This window comes from Corythoichthys intestinalis, chromosome 5 (genome assembly GCF_030265065.1).
Source record: "Corythoichthys intestinalis isolate RoL2023-P3 chromosome 5, ASM3026506v1, whole genome shotgun sequence".
NCBI lineage: Eukaryota > Metazoa > Chordata > Actinopteri > Syngnathiformes > Syngnathidae > Corythoichthys > Corythoichthys intestinalis.
In genome coordinates this window covers 52302820-52321532 of record NC_080399.1, presented here as the reverse complement: position 1 = coordinate 52321532, position 18713 = coordinate 52302820, and the positions used below count along the sequence as shown (strand labels likewise).

General features: G+C 38.5%; 1 protein-coding gene across 1 annotated transcript in view; it reads right to left on the bottom strand.

Annotated features, from left to right (window-relative positions):
* calb2a (calbindin 2a) overlaps nucleotides 1-18713 on the bottom strand; it is a 41826-nt gene that overhangs the window by 13747 nt on the left and 9366 nt on the right. Inside the window, exons 2-4 of the mRNA XM_057837573.1 lie at nucleotides 3340-3416; nucleotides 3171-3260; nucleotides 1665-1745 (exon numbers count right to left, since the gene is read on the bottom strand). Coding sequence (XP_057693556.1) covers nucleotides 1665-1745; nucleotides 3171-3260; nucleotides 3340-3416 — 248 coding nt within the window. The remainder of the gene's footprint in view (nucleotides 1-1664; nucleotides 1746-3170; nucleotides 3261-3339; nucleotides 3417-18713) is intronic.

Below are 18713 nucleotides of genomic sequence, written 5' to 3'. Positions count from 1 at the left end.
CTTATTTGTGAAGGAAATGTCTCGCATCGACTGACACGGCTATGGCGCGGACATTAACCGGGTCACGTCCTGGTATAATGTCCGGGACTTACCCAGGACGCAGCATGTGTGAAAGCAGCCATTGAATTCCCAGTGTGGTGGTCCTAGCCCACACTCCCCTCTACTGGCTTTTATTGTTGTTACACTTCCTGTTTTATGTGGCATGAGTTCAACCTTGGCAGACCTGGGAGCGCACCTGCAGCTCATCACAATCAACACTGCTTTTAAGGAGCAGCATGGGCAGCAAGCAGGTGCCAGATGATTTTGCCAGTCACCATTGGTACATCGGCAAACGAACACTGTAGTTTGTGATTCCTGTCTTAGAACTCTTAACTAATTCTGTTTTTTGCCATCAGGACACCCATCCTCCAAGCCCTCACAGTCACAGCCTGAACCTCAGCCTGAACCTCAGCCACAGCCTCAGCCACAGCCATTTACCATTCAACCCACCAGCCGCTCAGCACCTTGCCCTTGTGCAATAAATATCACTTCACACTTCATGTGTTTCCGGCTCGCATTTTGGTCCACATCAACTTTGCCTAGCTTGCCGTAACACCCAGGTCACAGTGCGAAGGCTGATGACGTAAATATCATGGTGAGCCGATCGTCATTTGATTAGAAGTGATAAACAAAAATTGCATTTATCAACATGACAAACTGGGAATAGTAAAATTAAACTGAAAACATAACAAAATTAAATTGCTACTGGATCGTAGAGCCGAGGAAGAGACAGTCCATCGTCCATCTTTGAAAATGCGTGGTTTATTTTGTTGCCGATGCCAACCAAAAATGACGTAATGTCTGCATTATAAAATTGTACCAGCCGCCCTCTCTGCACAGAGAGCGTTGAGTCACGAAGTCTGAAAGTGTCCAACCTGGGTAATTCACCCCATGTCTGAAAGCCCTGACACGTGTAAATCCCACGTCACCTTACATGGGAAATTTACCTGGATTTAAGTCTGAAAGGGGTTTTATTGTTCTTTCCTGACTAGTACTGTTCATGTTATAAAGCAATTTTTTGACCCTTGGACACATCACTCTGCTCATGTCTGTGCGACTGCCAACTAGTGGCTGTCTGGAACACTCTTTGAAAACCGATCAATGGTCAAAAAATTTGGACATATACAGTAAACTGAGGTCCCCAACATTTGGGATTTTATAAATGTTAATGCCCCCCCCATTAACATGCCCTAAAGAAACATATTAGATTTTCCCCAGCCAAGTCTCATGTTACGTACAATCTAAAATTGCGGCTTATAAAAATGTTAAGTAGATGGATTGTCTACCTGAACTGCACATCCCCAATGGCTACTACAGTATACATTCAACTCTAAATCTTGACACTGCAGCATAGCAGTTTGCAATCATTATTTAACAAATAACATCACAAAAACATTACAACTTGAAGTACTTAATTGGGATTCTAATTATTTCTTTACCAAATAAACCAGAAAACAATTAAACTCGCCCACTAAATTTCACAAATAAATGCAGAAAGAGAAGAAGCCAAATAAATGGTGTGTGACTTGGACGAAAAGACAGTCCACTTATCCGAAACCAGTGAAAAAAAAGGGGTAACTATACCACAGCCTGTTTCAATAAAACACACACACACACACACTTACCGCCATGAACTCAGCACTGGAACTGACAAATTGTCTGAAGCAGAGCAAGAAGTTCTCTTCAGTAGGGAGAATCTGGGCCAGCTATAGAGACAGAATGATAGAGGAATGGGAAAGATGAGAGAAAAAAGATAATAGTCGGCCCTCTTAAGCAATTAAGGTTATAAAACTTTTTGACTTTAAAGTTGCAAATGAATGGGTTCTACATTAATAGTGTACCGTAAACTGCAGCTGTGAAAATGCAGAGTGCAAGGGACCCTTTCACGGGCACACTTTTTCTTCGTTGACAGAGTGACAGAAGGAAAGTGAGTTTCCAATTCCATTTCATTGCAGAGATTTCCCTGGCCAAATTAATGTTATCTGTGTGGTAGGTCTACTTGTATTTGCTGCCGACATCAAGAGCGGGTCAACCCTACACTGAGCAAAGTAGATTCTCCTCTGTTCGGTTAGATAATGATATGCGGAACAAATAAAACCAACGTTAAAGGGAATGTTAAGAAGACTGCTTATAAGGTGTGAAAAGGTTGGCAGTATTTACCCACATACTGCATCCAGTGCATCACATCCTCTTTTCAAATGACAGGCTTGTACTTTTCCACAAAATTACCAAACCCGAGTCTTATTCGGTGCCCAATCCTCCGTCTTACAAAATGAAATGTTTGAAAAAGTCTGCAGTACCCGACATTGGCCACTGAATCTGGCTCCTCTGGTTATGGAGGTGAAGCAGTTTGCATTGGCACTCCATTCTAAATTTCCCGATTTAACTATCAAAATAAATCTGTGTAAATCCTGCTTCACACTTTGAATTTGGATTCAAATAATAGAAATAAAGTTGTAATCTTTCTCCAGAAAAGTAAGGAGGGGGTTGGAGCCACTTGCATTTCCCGGACCTCTTTGAGTCTTTATTCAGTGTGTCAGCGGGTTTGGTTCCTGCTCATAGAGGGATGTAGAGAACGCGTACCACACAATTACCCCAAAGATAGGCTTCATGAATGGCGAGAGTAAGACCTGGTGTCTGTTGTAGCAAGATTCAAATGGGAGCCGATGACCGCTGTGTGTGATGTGAGTCTAGCTCTTCTGGATCAGAGAGTTGATTCTGTCAAAGTCAATCACGTGATTGCATTAAAGAGGTTAGAACAGCATGGTCTACCTTGAGAACAGCAGAAACCTCTTTGGCATTTGTAACTATGTCTCAGATTAAACAACGACGAGCTAATGGGTTCCCTAGAGTTCAACCATTGTATTCAGTCTGTATCTCCTTCCATTAAGACAGCGAATATGCAGGTCTCAGCTCCTAGAATAACTATGCAGTAGTGTTTGTTACTATCTAAAATTACGTGTAAAATCAAATGAATAGTGTTTAAAATTGAAAGTGATGTTAGACCAGTACTCACTGGTCCGAACCATAAACATTCAGACCATTACTCACTAGTCTATATGTTACCTGCAAATGTCATTTTCATTATTCAATGAAAAGTAAAAACAACAACGATCCACCCAATTTTCTACCTCTGACATCTCAATTCTTCCATCTTTATTCTTGTCAAACTTTTGCATGAACTCCTTCATCTTTTCTCGAAAGGTTGGGTTTGAAGGATCCTACAAACACAACACACATAATTAGTTGAAAAACATGATGTAAACAAACACTTGAAATGTTTTTACAACACTGTCTCACCACTCCAGCTCCCCTCCGGGCAGATTCCAGCTCCCGAAAGAAATTCTCCAACTCCTTCCCTTCAATATAGCCATTGCCTTTTAGAAACAAAGAAAATTAAAACAAGAGGGTGATTTTCAAACCTATTTTAGGAACATTCATAAAAACAAAACAATATATATATATATACCTGTATATATATATATATACACACAAATATATATTCTGGGGCTATCAAATGATTAAAATTTTTAATCGAGTTAATTACAGTTTAAAAATTAATTAATCGTAATTGATCGCAATTCAAAACATCTATAAAATGTGCCATATTTTTCTGTAAATTTTTGTTGGAATGGAAAGATAAGACACAAGACGGATATATACATTCAACATACGGTACATAAGTTCTGTATTTGTTTCTTATAACGATAAATCAACAAGATGGAATCAACATTATTAACATTCTCTTAAAGCCATCCATGGATAGAAAGACTTGTAGTTCTTAAAAGATAAATGTACAAGTTATAGAAATTTTAAATTAAAACCCGTCTTAATGTTTTCGTTTTATTAAAATTTGTAAAATTTTCTATCAAAAAATAAACTAGTAGCTCACCATTGTTGATGTTAATAATTACACCATGCTCACTCATGGTACTAACCCAAAAAATCAGTTGGACCCAAACGCCAGCAGAGGGCGCCAAACACCAAAAAACAAGTAACAAGCGGACATTACACTGTACTGTCATTTTAGTCTGTTTGAGCGGGGCATGTGCATTAATTGCGTCAAATATTTTAACGTGATTAATCAAAAAAAATAATTACCGCCCGTTAACGCGATAATTTTGACAGCCCTAATATATACATATGTATATAAAGCATCTATTTTCCATTGCGTGTTCCAGTTTCATATTTCTAGCCATGGTGCCCTTGTTTCTTCGCATTTGGCGCTGACTTTGTTAACCTGGGTGACGTCTGATCTAGTATGTTTCCCTGTTCTTTATCACTCATCATGTGAGGTAGTTTGGCGGCTGTGCTAGGGGGCTTGCCCAAGGACCCAACTGGAAGATGTTTTAATGTATGCCTTGCTCAGTGCCCCCTGCTGGATTTAAACCACCACCTGGTGGAAGGCTGAGCTACCCAGCCGCTATGTATACATATACTGTATAGGAGCACTCCAGACTGTGTCCCCCACACTGGAGAAGTGGCTCCAGCAGATACCTGGAGAAACATCAGACATCTCCGTCCAGAAGAGCGCAGTCCTAGGAACAGCAAAGTAACAGCGCAGGACCCTCAAGCTTCCAGGCCTCTGGTAGAGGACCTGAGCTTGAGATGAACAACCACCCACCCTACCAGTGGGAGATGGGGGGAGGGAAGAGAACTTATAAATATATGGAACTTTGTCTGTGTGCTTGGGTTTATGTGTGTGTTCGTTCCCTATGGACTCCGTAACGGCTTGACCAATTTTCTTGAAATTTTATACATTTGCACAATAGGTGTCTGCCTTTGTTCTGAGGTCGGTTTTGTATCGAAGAACCCCCGATAAGTAGTTAAAATTGATCATCGAAAAAATTGGGTTCCAGAATTAATGGCCGAATTTTAACCATATTTGACACGCTCACAAAGACTGACATCAATAGTGTTTCTTAGAGGTTCCAAGTTTGCAGAGCTTTTATAAGTGCAGAAAATCAGCAAAATCCCCAAACCGATATACTATGATTTCTCCCAAACTGTATGTCGCATTTTAATGAAAATTTGCAGATTCTTTGTTGCGGATCAATGAGAGAGACGATGGAAATTTTAACACTGGAGCACCCCCAAATAGAGCGACAAATTAATGATTGATAGACCCTTAATAGAACTACTTTCAAAAGTGGTGTTTTTGGAATGTAGGCCATGGTAAGATCCCGTTACGCGCAAGAAGGAAAAGTAGGTCAAAGGGCTGTGGAGTCGAAGTCTTATGCTGAGTTAAATTGGCACCTTTAAAATGTGCCGCTATTTATGGGTTCAAGCCTTGTATGCCTGGGTAACAACGGTTCTACCGTTGGGACAGGTGTCCCAGAGAGTGTACCAATGCGGCCTGGATTGTCAGGAACGAAACAAATTGGACATTCTCAGGTGTCATACAAACTCATTTTTAAAAACTTCAACCATTTTTCAAGCAAAATGAAACAACTTGCGGCCCAAGTTGTAAGTGTGGAACCCCTGAATGGGCAGCCAAGAATCATGGAGAAGCCCAGATTTCGAGGTTTCTTATATGTCAATTTAACAGATGTTCGCCCAAACAACCCAGCATAAGTAGTATGCCTGGAGAGTTTGAGGGTTCTGCGCAGTATCTTAGCTGTTCCAAGGACTGCACTTTTCTTGACTGAGGCTTCAGATGTTGTTCCTGGTATCTGCTGGAGCCATCCTCCCAGGTGGGGGTTTATCCCTCCGAGTCCTCCCACTACCACGGGAACCACGCTAGCCTTCAACTGCTGTTTCAGCCCTTGGTACTTCTCCACCTTCTCGTGTCCCTTCTTCATGGTATTGGCACCAGCTGGTATTGCCACATCAATCACCGTCATTTTTTCTGCTCTTTGCCACCACCACGATGTCTGGTTGGTTAGCCCGGAGCTGTTTGTCAGATTGAAAGCTGAAGTTCTACGGAATCTTGGCGTTGTTCTCAGCCACGCTCCGTGTTGTGGCTCATTTGGATCTGGGCACTTCTATTCCATAATGGTTACAGATGTTCATGTATACTATCCCAGTTAAAGTACTTGGTTGTGTCTCCACGTAGCATGGCTGTTATTACAAATTATTTTTTAATAAATCCACACTTTCATCATATCTTCATTTTGTTGAGATTAAATAAATAGTAGTCATGAGCTGTATAAAGTCAATTCCTAAAATATGAAATTGCCTCAGGGCTTCTTGAGCAAACTGGATGCTTTTCATAGCTGTAGCTTAATTTCCGTTCATTCAAATACATCCTCTGTAGCGGTTCATTCATTGTCCATTATAATCTTAATCTCTGGTAGTGATCTAAACATGAGCCCTTCAACAGTGTTTCACATGCTTCCTTCCCTTCCAGTTCAATAAATTGATCTATTAAGTGACATAATTCAAAGTTATGAATGGAAACACTAGAAAAGCAATTTATGCAACATAAACGATCGGATTTTCAACATGAATGGCGCAAAGAGGAACATTGGAAGCTTGACCTAACTGTGAAGTGATGGAATTTACAAACATTTTTAAAGAGCTCGAAACCTTTTTCATAACATGTTTAATAGTTTGCATCAGTGGTCCCCAACGTTTTTGCACCTTGGACCGGTGTAACATGGGCCTTTTTTTTCACGGACCAGCAATGTGGGGCAGAAAATTACGGTAAATATAAAATAACATGACGGGGCTACAAACGAACATTAAGTGCAGGGAAAATGTTACTCGCCATACGCTGAATAGATCGTTTTTTAAAGCGGCTTCTCCTAAAACTTGATGGCAAATATCCTTGGATGCAGGCATAATAGGTTCTTCTACAATCGTGAAAGGTTTCTTCGCTTTAGCAATACGGTTCGCCACGAGGTATGATGCTCAAAGTGCATTCACTTTTGTTGCCTCATTTGCTAGCTTTAGCCACATATTATGCAGAATGGACTTGGTTGTATGCTCCTTTTCTGGTTCAGCAGGTGACCTTTTCCCAGTAAAAAAGCTATTTAAAGACGTTGCCGTCCACAGCCAGCAGTCAATAGCAGCTAACGTTACTGTTAACATTGACTGATGCTGGGCTGCTATAGGTGTGCAAATACCCCAGTAATGGCGACCAACCGCTAGACGGTGACGTACACAAATCTCTACTTGGATTAGTCAATAGAGTAGACAGGCATAGTGATGTGTCAAGAGGCACAGGCCAGATTGCTGTTTATTATTTCTTAGCGGCCCGGTATCAAATGCGCCACGGACCGGTACCGGTCCCCACCTCAGTGGTTGGGGATCACTGGTTTATATGATTAGTGCCTGACATGCTGTCTATCAAGACTGCTTCAGGCCCATAGTCATTCTCAATCGCCCATTCTGTGGCAGGTGTTGTCTATTGCAACTGACATTAGATATGAGGCACATTACACTATGGACTGGTCATCAGTCAATCAATGAGCAGGTGCACCTAATGCTCAGTTTTATTCTGATCCTCAGTAGGGATGGGAATTGATACGATTTTTACGATTCCGATTCCCTTATCGATAATGCTTAACGATTCGATTCTATATCGATTCTCTTATAGATTCTAATTTGGGGAGAAAGAATTACAAACGTTTTGACAGGCACCGAGTTTGTTTAATCAGAAGTCACAACCTTACAAACTCACAACGGGGTCAAAAGAGGCCCAAGGTCTCAATGTTAACTGTGGAAATAAGTGTCAAATACACAAGAATGTGTAACATTTTATTGAAACATTTTTCTAATAGAAATAAAAAATATAGATATACATTGGCATATAGGTCATTGTTCTGCCTTTGGCAATATGTGTTAAAGTGTATTATTTACCATTATATTGAAATGCATGCCTTTTAGTTTTTAGTGTGCTTTCACGCTCAAGTGGGGGTGCCCTTGCGCCTCCTCAAGCGAAGAAGAATGTGCTCACGTGAAGAAGAGCACGCATACATGCGAAGAAGAAGTGCAGCTACAAAGCATCCAAGCGAGTGAGCGAGTTAGTGAGAGTGGGACACACTGCTCGAAGCCTATGTTCTTTGTTAATGTTTGTAAAATATCTAAAGAGGCAACACCTGTATGTATCATCTTTTGTGTTGTTATTGTTGTTGTGTGTTTCCACTCGTGATCGGATACTTAAATCCAGTTGCGTGGTGGTTTGAACCATGTGCTAATGCTTGCGAATGCATGCTAACCGTTTATGTTATTACTGTATTAGCAGCTAATCATCGCTGCTTCATGTTGATGTGAACCTGTTTGTTATTGGGGACGAAATTGATTTGTTTCATTTCTATTTTTAGTTTCACTCTTCAAGTGATGGTTGAATAAAGTCAGCATATCATACCAACGTCTTCTGCATCGTTATGGAGGTAGATTTGTGTCTTTATTATTCAATCAAAAAATAAATTGCTTCAAACAAAAAAAAATATATTTTCAAAAGAAAAATCACTTCAATCAATTTTTTAAAAAAAAATCAATCGTAGAAAAAAAGGTTTGAATGTGAAAAAATATTTGAGACTCAGAAATTCGCATTTGAACACTTTATTTTTCATTCAAACTGTTTTCTTTGATTGAAGCAATCCTTTTTGTGTTTGAGCCATATTAGGGGTAGGACATTTGTGTCAAAATCATTCAATCGCAATAAAAGTTGCTTTAATCAAAAAACTATTTTTAATCAAAGAAAAAAATCATTTGCAAAAACTTTTTTTTTTTTTTAAATATATTTTTTATTTGAAATATATATCTATTTTTTAATTGAAGTGTCACTTTTTTTGAAAAGCAAAAAGTTTTAAACTTATTTTTTTCAAAGTGGAAAAAGTTTTGAACACACTTTTTTTTTTTTGAAGTGGAAAAAGTTTTGAAGGCACTTTTTTTCGATTGAATCATTTTGACACAAAGATTCTCCTTCAACGCTAGTTCCGGTGTGTTTGATTGGCAGGTAGCTGAGCCAATGACATAAAAGTATGAAGCAAGCATAATGGCCACCAGGGCTCCATCATCCAGCCATCGGAGTCTGTTGGAGTCTAAGCCGAATAGGGCACCGGTACGGGCGTGTGACATCGGCATTTCACCGGAGTACGGTGCCCTGTTGCTTAATGTGATTTAACACGGCGAACTTCACCCGCTGCCCTAACGTGACGGTTGGCAATTGGTTCCAACCGGAGTGTCCGCGACGCGCCGGTACGGGAGTGGTCGGCGAGTGGCCCGACACTAGCCTGCCCAGTAAGCGAGTGGACTACCGGCGAGTCGCCGGCGTCCACGCCGGCAGCCCCATCGCTTCAGCTTTGAATGACTGCCGTGTCATTCGCGGGGCGTCCACTTGACAGCCGGCCTCCGCGCCTGGGGGGTGATATCGGGGTCCGACCAGTGTGCCGCGACAGGGGAACGTGCCGTTGCGGGTACTCCGGTGAAATGCCGATGTTCTACCCCCGTACCAGTGCCCTATATTCGGCTTGGACTCCAGGAGACTCCGATGGCTGGATGGAGACCTGGTGGCCATTATGCTTGCTTCATACTTTTATGTCATTGGCTTAGCTACCTGCCAATTAAACACACCGGAACTAGCGTTGAAGGAGAATCTTTGTGTCAAAATGATTCAATCGAAAAAAAGTGCCTTCAAAACTTTTTCCACTTCAAAAAAAAAAAGTGTGTTCAAAACTTTTTCCACTTTGAAAAAAATAAGTTTAAAACTTTTTGCTTTTCAAAAAAAGTGACACTTCAATTAAAAAAAATATATATATTTCAAATAAAAAATATATTTAAAAAAAAAAGTTTTTGCAAATGATTTTTTCTTTGATTAAAAATAGTTTTTTGATTAAAGCAACTTTTATTGCGATTGAATGATTTTGACACAAATGTCCTACCCCTAATATGGCTCAAACACAAAAAGGATTGCTTCAATCAAAGAAAACAGTTTGAATGAAAAATAAAGTGTTCAAATGCGAATTTCTACGACGGAGGATTAGGGCCAAATCAAGGAGAGAGAGAAAAAAAAAAGAAAAGGACGAGATTAAAACCGTACTGGTACTACAAGACTAAACTCATTACATAGCGTAACCGCTACGCACATTACGTACATGTACCGTAGCTGAGCGCTACGACGAAGCATCAATATAAAGCAATCTATTGATTATAATTTTATGTAGATGATCCAAAAGATAACGTGTTTCTTTATTTATGAAGCAAATTATAAAATATAGGCTCAGGAAAAGCACAATATCACCCGAATACGCTATGACGTCACTTACGGCGTACGTAACGTTATATTGACTTGGAACAACAGCGTGCATCTCGAGAGCGGTGGTGATTCTGTACTTCTGGATTGTTTCAAAAAGACGTTTTGGTGCATTGGCATCAAATTACAATCAATATAAAGAGTCATACACGTCGTGGCTCCCAGCCAAGGTAGGGTAACTTGTTATTTTAAGTACTTGATATAATATCCGTCGTAATCACACACAAAGCTTTCACTTCATTAAGTTTTCACCGTCAATTGCAGCCAATGAGAAAATACTGTGATAGGGCCAAATGTACGTTTTATTTATATTAAAAGGTAATAGTCAAACGTACGTTTTGCTCGATGTATTTATATTAAAAGTAATAATTTATGTATCGTGAATCTTCACAATTCTTCTACATGGTGTGTCTGTATATCCATTTTTCATAGTTCTTCCCGAGCGCTTACATGTTTTGCATCTTCTCATTTTTGTCTTCCGAGTTCCCGATTTTCTTGTTTATTCAATTCCACCGATCCAAGATGGCAAAGAACTTGTTGGAAATTGTGACTTTCCTGAGACGTCGGAGTGTATCAGAGGAAACAATCAATTGGATTGAACAGCAAAAGGTATTTCTTACTTTTTTTTGTACCTTTTCATCAGTCAGTTCATGTCATTTGTAAATAACAATGTTTCAATATGCATTTGTTTCGACTATTTCTCCGTCACTTGTTACTTTTCTCATCCGCCTCTCCTCCTATGCACTTTCCTCTTACCATCCCCATCTTCTCACCTGCTTCTCTACTTCACTTCTCACACAGTATCTCGCAAAAGTGAGTGCACCCCTCGTATTTCTGCAGTATTTAATTGTCCTTTCACGGGACAACACTGAAGATATGGCTTTTTCAAAAGGTGAAAACGAGTCGGTGTACATCTAATAATACAGTGTAAATGTATTCTCTCAAAATACATTCATTAATGTTTAAACCACTGGCAACAAAAGTGAGTACACCCTAAGTGAAAAATCCCCAAATCAGTACGCCCTTTTCCCTCCCCAGCGTAACGTGAATCATTAGTGTTACGTGATCTTAGGTGAAAATACTGTAGGGAGCAATAGTGTTAAATGTGGTATTACTGCTCCTCTCTGGTTCAACATTAATGGCTGTATTCAGAGACAGATCTTCAGTTTCGTGGGATACTGTACCTTCTCTTTTCCTACAAATCTCCTCCTCATTTCTCCTCATTACCCCCTGAGCATTATTGTTACCTAGGAGTGATGTATACTAGGGCTGAACGATATTGGAAAAAACTGACATTTCGACTCTATAGGGGTTTACGATGTATGTTGTGATATTGAAACGAAAAGAATTTTCACCAAAGAACTTGCATAGCTCTATTTGGGAAGACTTTGGTTGACTCACCATGACAACACTGTATTCATATGATACCGTTAAATCCAGGCTAAGGTGGTTCATCTGTGAATGATGAAGATTGCTGCAAATAAAAGGAATCCAGGAGGACATGTCTCTGCACTATTGCTGCTTTTATGATGCAAAACAAAAATATACATGGCTAAAAAAATAATAATAATGAAATAAAACAATCACACGTCCTGCGATGGGACAATTGCGCTTGCGCACATTGCAATGGCGATGTTCAAACGATATATTGTGCAGGCCTAACGTATAGCCATTTTAACTAAAATTGAGAAATGAAAATCGGGAAATTTGGAACGTTCTGGATATCAGTGGACTTAATAGTGTTATGAAATGGAGTTCTGGATGAAAGTTACGTTGTCCTTTTTTTTCTTTGTTATGATGATGTGTCTGTCTTATTTTCAGATTGACAGCGAGGTCATCCTACTGATGGAAGATGCTCAACTGGCGAATTATCTCCCATCATATGGAGACAGGATTGCTCTCTTTAACTTTTGCAATCACCAACCACAGTCATCAAAGCGAAAGCAGGGACTGTTTGAAAAGCTAAGTGAGAAGCTCAAACTTAGAAAGGAAAACCATACAGAGAGTGAGGAAGCAACCACCTCCAATAAAACAAAAAGACCTAAACCAAAAACAAGAAAGCTTGAAATAGGGTGGATTCACACTGAAGGCCAACTGACCAAACAAATCAGAGCAAAACAAGGCGGAGGGACAAGAAAGATCTCAATTCGAAGTGAAGAAGGTTATAGTGAGATACTAAAACAAGGAAAAGTCACTTTTCTTTCGATACTTTTCTAGTCGATATTTTGACGACAGATGTTGCTGTCTGATTCCATTCAGTTTTAAATACTCAAACTGTTCTTTTTAAAATCACTCCATGAAGGGAATACTGTATTCACATAAAGATAATCAGAAACACAATTGTTCAATACCAACGTTTACAGTTTTACGTTAAATGTACAGTAGTCTGCTACTGCACCATATTTACAGAGATGACAGTTTTACTGTTACACGTATATATCACATTACGATGTTGTGTACGATGTTACAGTGAATCTTTAAAGAAGACCAGTATTACAATGCTACATGTAAACAGTATATGTAACTGTTACAAATCATTCTTATTATTTACAATGTACCATTATTTACAATGTTATATGTGTATATATATACAGTGGGGAGAACAAGTATTTGATACACTGACAATGGGAAAACCCATTGGCAGTGTATCAAATACTTGTTCTCCCCACTGTATGTAACAGTGGCTTGGTAATGTAACTGTTTAACAGGTAATTATGCTATTTACAGATAATGTGAATCATTGCTTTAAATTTCACTGCTGCTTTCTTGGGGACCTTGGCTGAGTGAACATTTCAAAGGGTCGCTCGCATTTGTTTGTTTTTTTCCACAAGTTCCATTTACTTTATATGTTCAATAAAAGGTTGTGAATACGTCTACATTTTACTGTGGAACATCCATAAAGCATAGAGGAATGCCATTTCCAATATTTCCACACTTTATATATGTTCGACTATTTCATTCCTTAGTCGTGAATAGAGTTCTACTGCAGCATATGCATCTGATGGAGCATTCCAGACATTTTCCTCCATAAGGAGAGTGCAAAGCTCAAAAACCGTCTCATCGCAGGGATATGGCCCTTTCGGAGTGCAATCCTCCTTGCAAACAGGTATTTCCTCTGCAAGGACAGGCTACAGTTTGTCGTCTGCTGCATACAGCCGTGCCATGCTGAACATGAGGATGGGCCGTCCTCCAGGCGTCCCATGGGCAGATCTTGGTCGTATTTGGTGTGTGTTCCATGTCCTTACCACTTCATCCAATTCATCCTGCATGACAATTAATATACAATTGATAATCAATCAACAGAACCACTATAAATGTCTAAAAGGATAGTGGTTTTTTAGCTGTAGTTGTGAAAAAGTAGCCTTACGTCACATTTCGTTTTGGCAGATGTTTCAAAGTATTTTTACAAATGATATTGGATTATTTCCATCAATTCGCCTGCTATATATCTCTGTGTATGTTTATTATTCCTCCTCTTTATGTCTCACTCTCTGTCTGTCCCAATCTTAGTTGATATTACAGTACATGGGCAATAACTTCCTTTGTTTATTGAAATAGAATAGATTACAACTATAAACATGAACTATTCCTTTTTAGCCTCTGTGATGGAGGTGCAAAATGTCATTTCTCGTAGTGGAAGTAACAGTATGACTTTTATTCTCAAAGTAACAGTATGACTTTTATTCTCGAAGTAACAGTGTGACTTTTATTCTCGAAGTAACAGTGTGACTTTTAATCTCATAGTAACAATTGGAGTTCTATTCTCGTACTAATAGGGTGACATTTTTCTTGTACTGTTACTTCAAGAATAAAAGTCGTATTATTTCGTTGTCCTAATGCTACTTACCTTACGTCGCTTTTACACTGTTTTGTATTGAAAGCGTCTTGTGTTTTTGAATCGGATCTACAAATAAGGAAAAGGAAATCCTTCATATTTTGGCTCATCTACATCATTATTTACAGGCTATCAACACTTTGTCGTAGCTCCCTGTAAGTAGCATTAGCCCAACGAAATAATACGACTTTTATTCTTGAAGTAACAGTACAAGAAAAATGTCACCCTATTAGTATGAGAATAGAACTCCAATTGTTACTATGAGATTAAAAGTCACACTGTTACTTCGAGAATAAAAGTCACACTGTTACTTCGAGAATAAAAGTCATACTGTTACTTTGAGAATAAAAGTCATACTGTTACTTCCACTACGAGAAATGACATTTTGCACCTCCATCACAGAGGCTAAAAAGGAATAGTTCATGTTTATAGTTGTAATCTATTCTATTTCAATAAACAAAGGAAGTTATTGCCCATGTACTGTAATATCAACTAAGATTGGGACAGACAGAGAGTGAGACATAAAGAGGAGGAATAATAAACATACACAGAGATATATAGCAGGCGAATTGATGGAAATAATCCAATATCATTTGTAAAAATACTTTGAAACATCTGCCAAAACGAAATGTGACGTAAGGCTACTTTTTCACAACTACAGCTAAAAAACCACTATCCTTTTAGACATTTATAGTGGTTCTGTTGATTGATTATCAATTGTATATTAATTGTCATGCAGGATGAATTGGATGAAGTGGTAAGGACATGGAACACACACCAAATACGACCAAGATCTGCCCATGGGACGCCTGGAGGACGGCCCATCCTCATGTTCAGCATGGCACGGCTGTATGCAGCAGACGACAAACTGTAGCCTGTCCTTGCAGAGGAAATACCTGTTTGCAAGGAGGATTGCACTCCGAAAGGGCCATATCCCTGCGATGAGACGGTTTTTGAGCTTTGCACTCTCCTTATGGAGGAAAATGTCTGGAATGCTCCATCAGATGCATATGCTGCAGTAGAACTCTATTCACGACTAAGGAATGAAATAGTCGAACATATATAAAGTGTGGAAATATTGGAAATGGCATTCCTCTATGCTTTATGGATGTTCCACAGTAAAATGTAGACGTATTCACAACCTTTTATTGAACATATAAAGTAAATGGAACTTGTGGAAAAAAACAAACAAATGCGAGCGACCCTTTGAAATGTTCACTCAGCCAAGGTCCCCAAGAAAGCAGCAGTGAAATTTAAAGCAATGATTCACATTATCTGTAAATAGCATAATTACCTGTTAAACAGTTACATTACCAAGCCACTGTTACATACAGTGGGGAGAACAAGTATTTGATACACTGCCAATGGGTTTTCCCATTGTCAGTGTATCAAATACTTGTTCTCCCCACTGTATATATATACACATATAACATTGTAAATAATGGTACATTGTAAATAATAAGAATGATTTGTAACAGTTACATATACTGTTTACATGTAGCATTGTAATACTGGTCTTCTTTAAAGATTCACTGTAACATCGTACACAACATCGTAATGTGATATATACGTGTAACAGTAAAACTGTCATCTCTGTAAATATGGTGCAGTAGCAGACTACTGTACATTTAACGTAAAACTGTAAACGTTGGTATTGAACAATTGTGTTTCTGATTATCTTTATGTGAATACAGTATTCCCTTCATGGAGTGATTTTAAAAAGAACAGTTTGAGTATTTAAAACTGAATGGAATCAGACAGCAACATCTGTCGTCAAAATATCGACTAGAAAAGTATCGAAAGAAAAGTGACTTTTCCTTGTTTTAGTATCTCACTATAACCTTCTTCACTTCGAATTGAGATCTTTCTTGTCCCTCCGCCTTGTTTTGCTCTGATTTGTTTGGTCAGTTGGCCTTCAGTGTGAATCCACCCTAGCTTTCTTGTTTTTGGTTTAGGTCTTTTTGTTTTATTGGAGGTGGTTGCTTCCTCACTCTCTGTATGGTTTTCCTTTCTAAGTTTGAGCTTCTCACTTAGCTTTTCAAACAGTCCCTGCTTTCGCTTTGATGACTGTGGTTGGTGATTGCAAAAGTTAAAGAGAGCAATCCTGTCTCCATATGATGGGAGATAATTCGCCAGTTGAGCATCTTCCATCAGTAGGATGACCTCGCTGTCAATCTGAAAATAAGACAGACACATCATCATAACAAAGAAAAAAAAGGACAACGTAACTTTCATCCAGAACTCCATTTCATAACACTATTAAGTCCACTGATATCCAGAACGTTCCAAATTTCCCGATTTTCATTTCTCAATTTTAGTTAAAATGGCTATACATTAGGCCTGCACAATATATCGTTTGAACATCGCCATTGCAATGTGCGCAAGCGCAATTGTCCCATCGCAGGACGTGTGATTGTTTTATTTCATTATTATTATTTTTTTAGCCATGTATATTTTTGTTTTGCATCATAAAAGCAGCAATAGTGCAGAGACATGTCCTCCTGGATTCCTTTTATTTGCAGCAATCTTCATCATTCACAGATGAACCACCTTAGCCTGGATTTAACGGTATTATATGAATACAGTGTTGCCATGGTGAGTCAACCAAAGTCTTCCCAAATAGAGCTATGCAAGTTCTTTGGTGAAAATTCTTTTCGTTTCAATATCACAACATACATCGTAAACCCCTATAGAGTCGAAATGTCAGTTTTTTCCAATATCGTTCAGCCCTAGTATACATCACTCCTAGGTAACTATAATGCTCAGGGGGTAATGAGGAGAAATGAGGAGATTTGTAGGAAAAGAGAAGGTACAGTATCCCACGAAACTGAAGATCTGTCTCTGAATACAGCCATTAATGTTGAACCAGAGAGGAGCAGTAATACCACATTTAACACTATTGCTCCCTACAGTATTTTCACCTAAGATCACGTAACACTAATGATTCATGTTACGCTGGGGAGGGAAAAAGGCGTACTGATTTGGGGATTTTTCACTTAGGGTGTACTCACTTTTGTTGCCAGTGGTTTAAACATTAATGGCTGTATTTTGAGAGAATACATTTACACTGTATTATTAGATGTACACCGACTCGTTTTCACCTTTTGAAAAAGCCATATCTTCAGTGTTGTCCCGTGAAAGGACAATTAAATACTGCAGAAATACGAGGGGTGCACTCACTTTTGCGAGATACTGTGTGAGAAGTGAAGTAGAGAAGCAGGTGAGAAGATGGGGATGGTAAGAGGAAAGTGCATAGGAGGAGAGGCGGATGAGAAAAGTAACAAGTGACGGAGAAATAATCGAAACAAATGCATATTGAAACATTGTTATTTACAAATGACATGAACTGACTGATGAAAAGGTAAAAAAAAAAGTAAGAAATACCTTTTGCTGTTCAATCCAATTGATTGTTTCCTCTGATACACTCCGACGTCTCAGGAAAGTCACAATTTCCAACAAGTTCTTTGCCATCTTGGATCGGTGGAATTGAATAAACAAGAAAATCGGGAACTCGGAAGACAAAAATGAGAAGATGCAAAACATGTAAGCGCTCGGGAAGAACTATGAAAAATGGATATACAGACACACCATGTAGAAGAATTGTGAAGATTCACGATACATAAATTATTACTTTTAATATAAATACATCGAGCAAAACGTACGTTTGACTATTACCTTTTAATATAAATAAAACGTACATTTGGCCCTATCACAGTATTTTCTCATTGGCTGCAATTGACGGTGAAAACTTAATGAAGTGAAAGATTTGTGCGTGATTACGACGGATATTACGTCAAGTACTTAAAATAACAAGTTACCCTACCTTGGCTGGGAGCCACGACGTGTATGACTCTTTATATTGATTGTAATTTGATGCCAATGCACCAAAACGTCTTTTTGAAACAGAATCCAGAAGTACAGAATCACCACCGCTCTCGAGATGCACGTTGTTGTTCCAATTCAATATTACGTTACGTACGCCGTAAGTGACGTCATAGCGTATTGGGGTGATATTGTGCTTTTCCTGAGCCTATATTTTATAATTTGCTTCATAAATAAACACATTATTTTTTGGCTCATCTACATAAAATTATAATCAATAGATTGCTTTATATTGATGCTTCGTCGTAGCGCTCAGCTACGGTACATGTACGTAATGTGCGTAGCGGTTACGCTATGTAATGAGTTTAGTCTTGTAGTACCAGTACGGTTTTAATCTCGTCGTCCTTTTTCTTTTTTTTTTCTCTCTCCTTGATTTGGCCCTAATCCTCCGTCGTAAATTTCTGAGTCTCAAATATTTTTTCACATTCAAACCTTTTTTTCTACGATTGATTTTTAAAAAAAATTTGATTGAAGTGATTTTTCTTTTGAAAATATATATTTTTTTGTTTGAAGCAATTTATTTTTTGATTGAATAATAAAGACACAAATGTCCTAGCCAAAATGTGGTCCAAACGGAAAATTACATGACTTCAATCAAAAATGGTGTTTCAATTAAAAAAAACTTGACTTTGATCAAAAAAAATAAAATTCAATCAAAGAAAAATAGTTTTCAAATATATTTTTTTGAGTTTCAAATTTATTTTTGCATTCAAACACATTTTTTTTGATTGAAGTGACGTTTTCTTCGATTGAAAG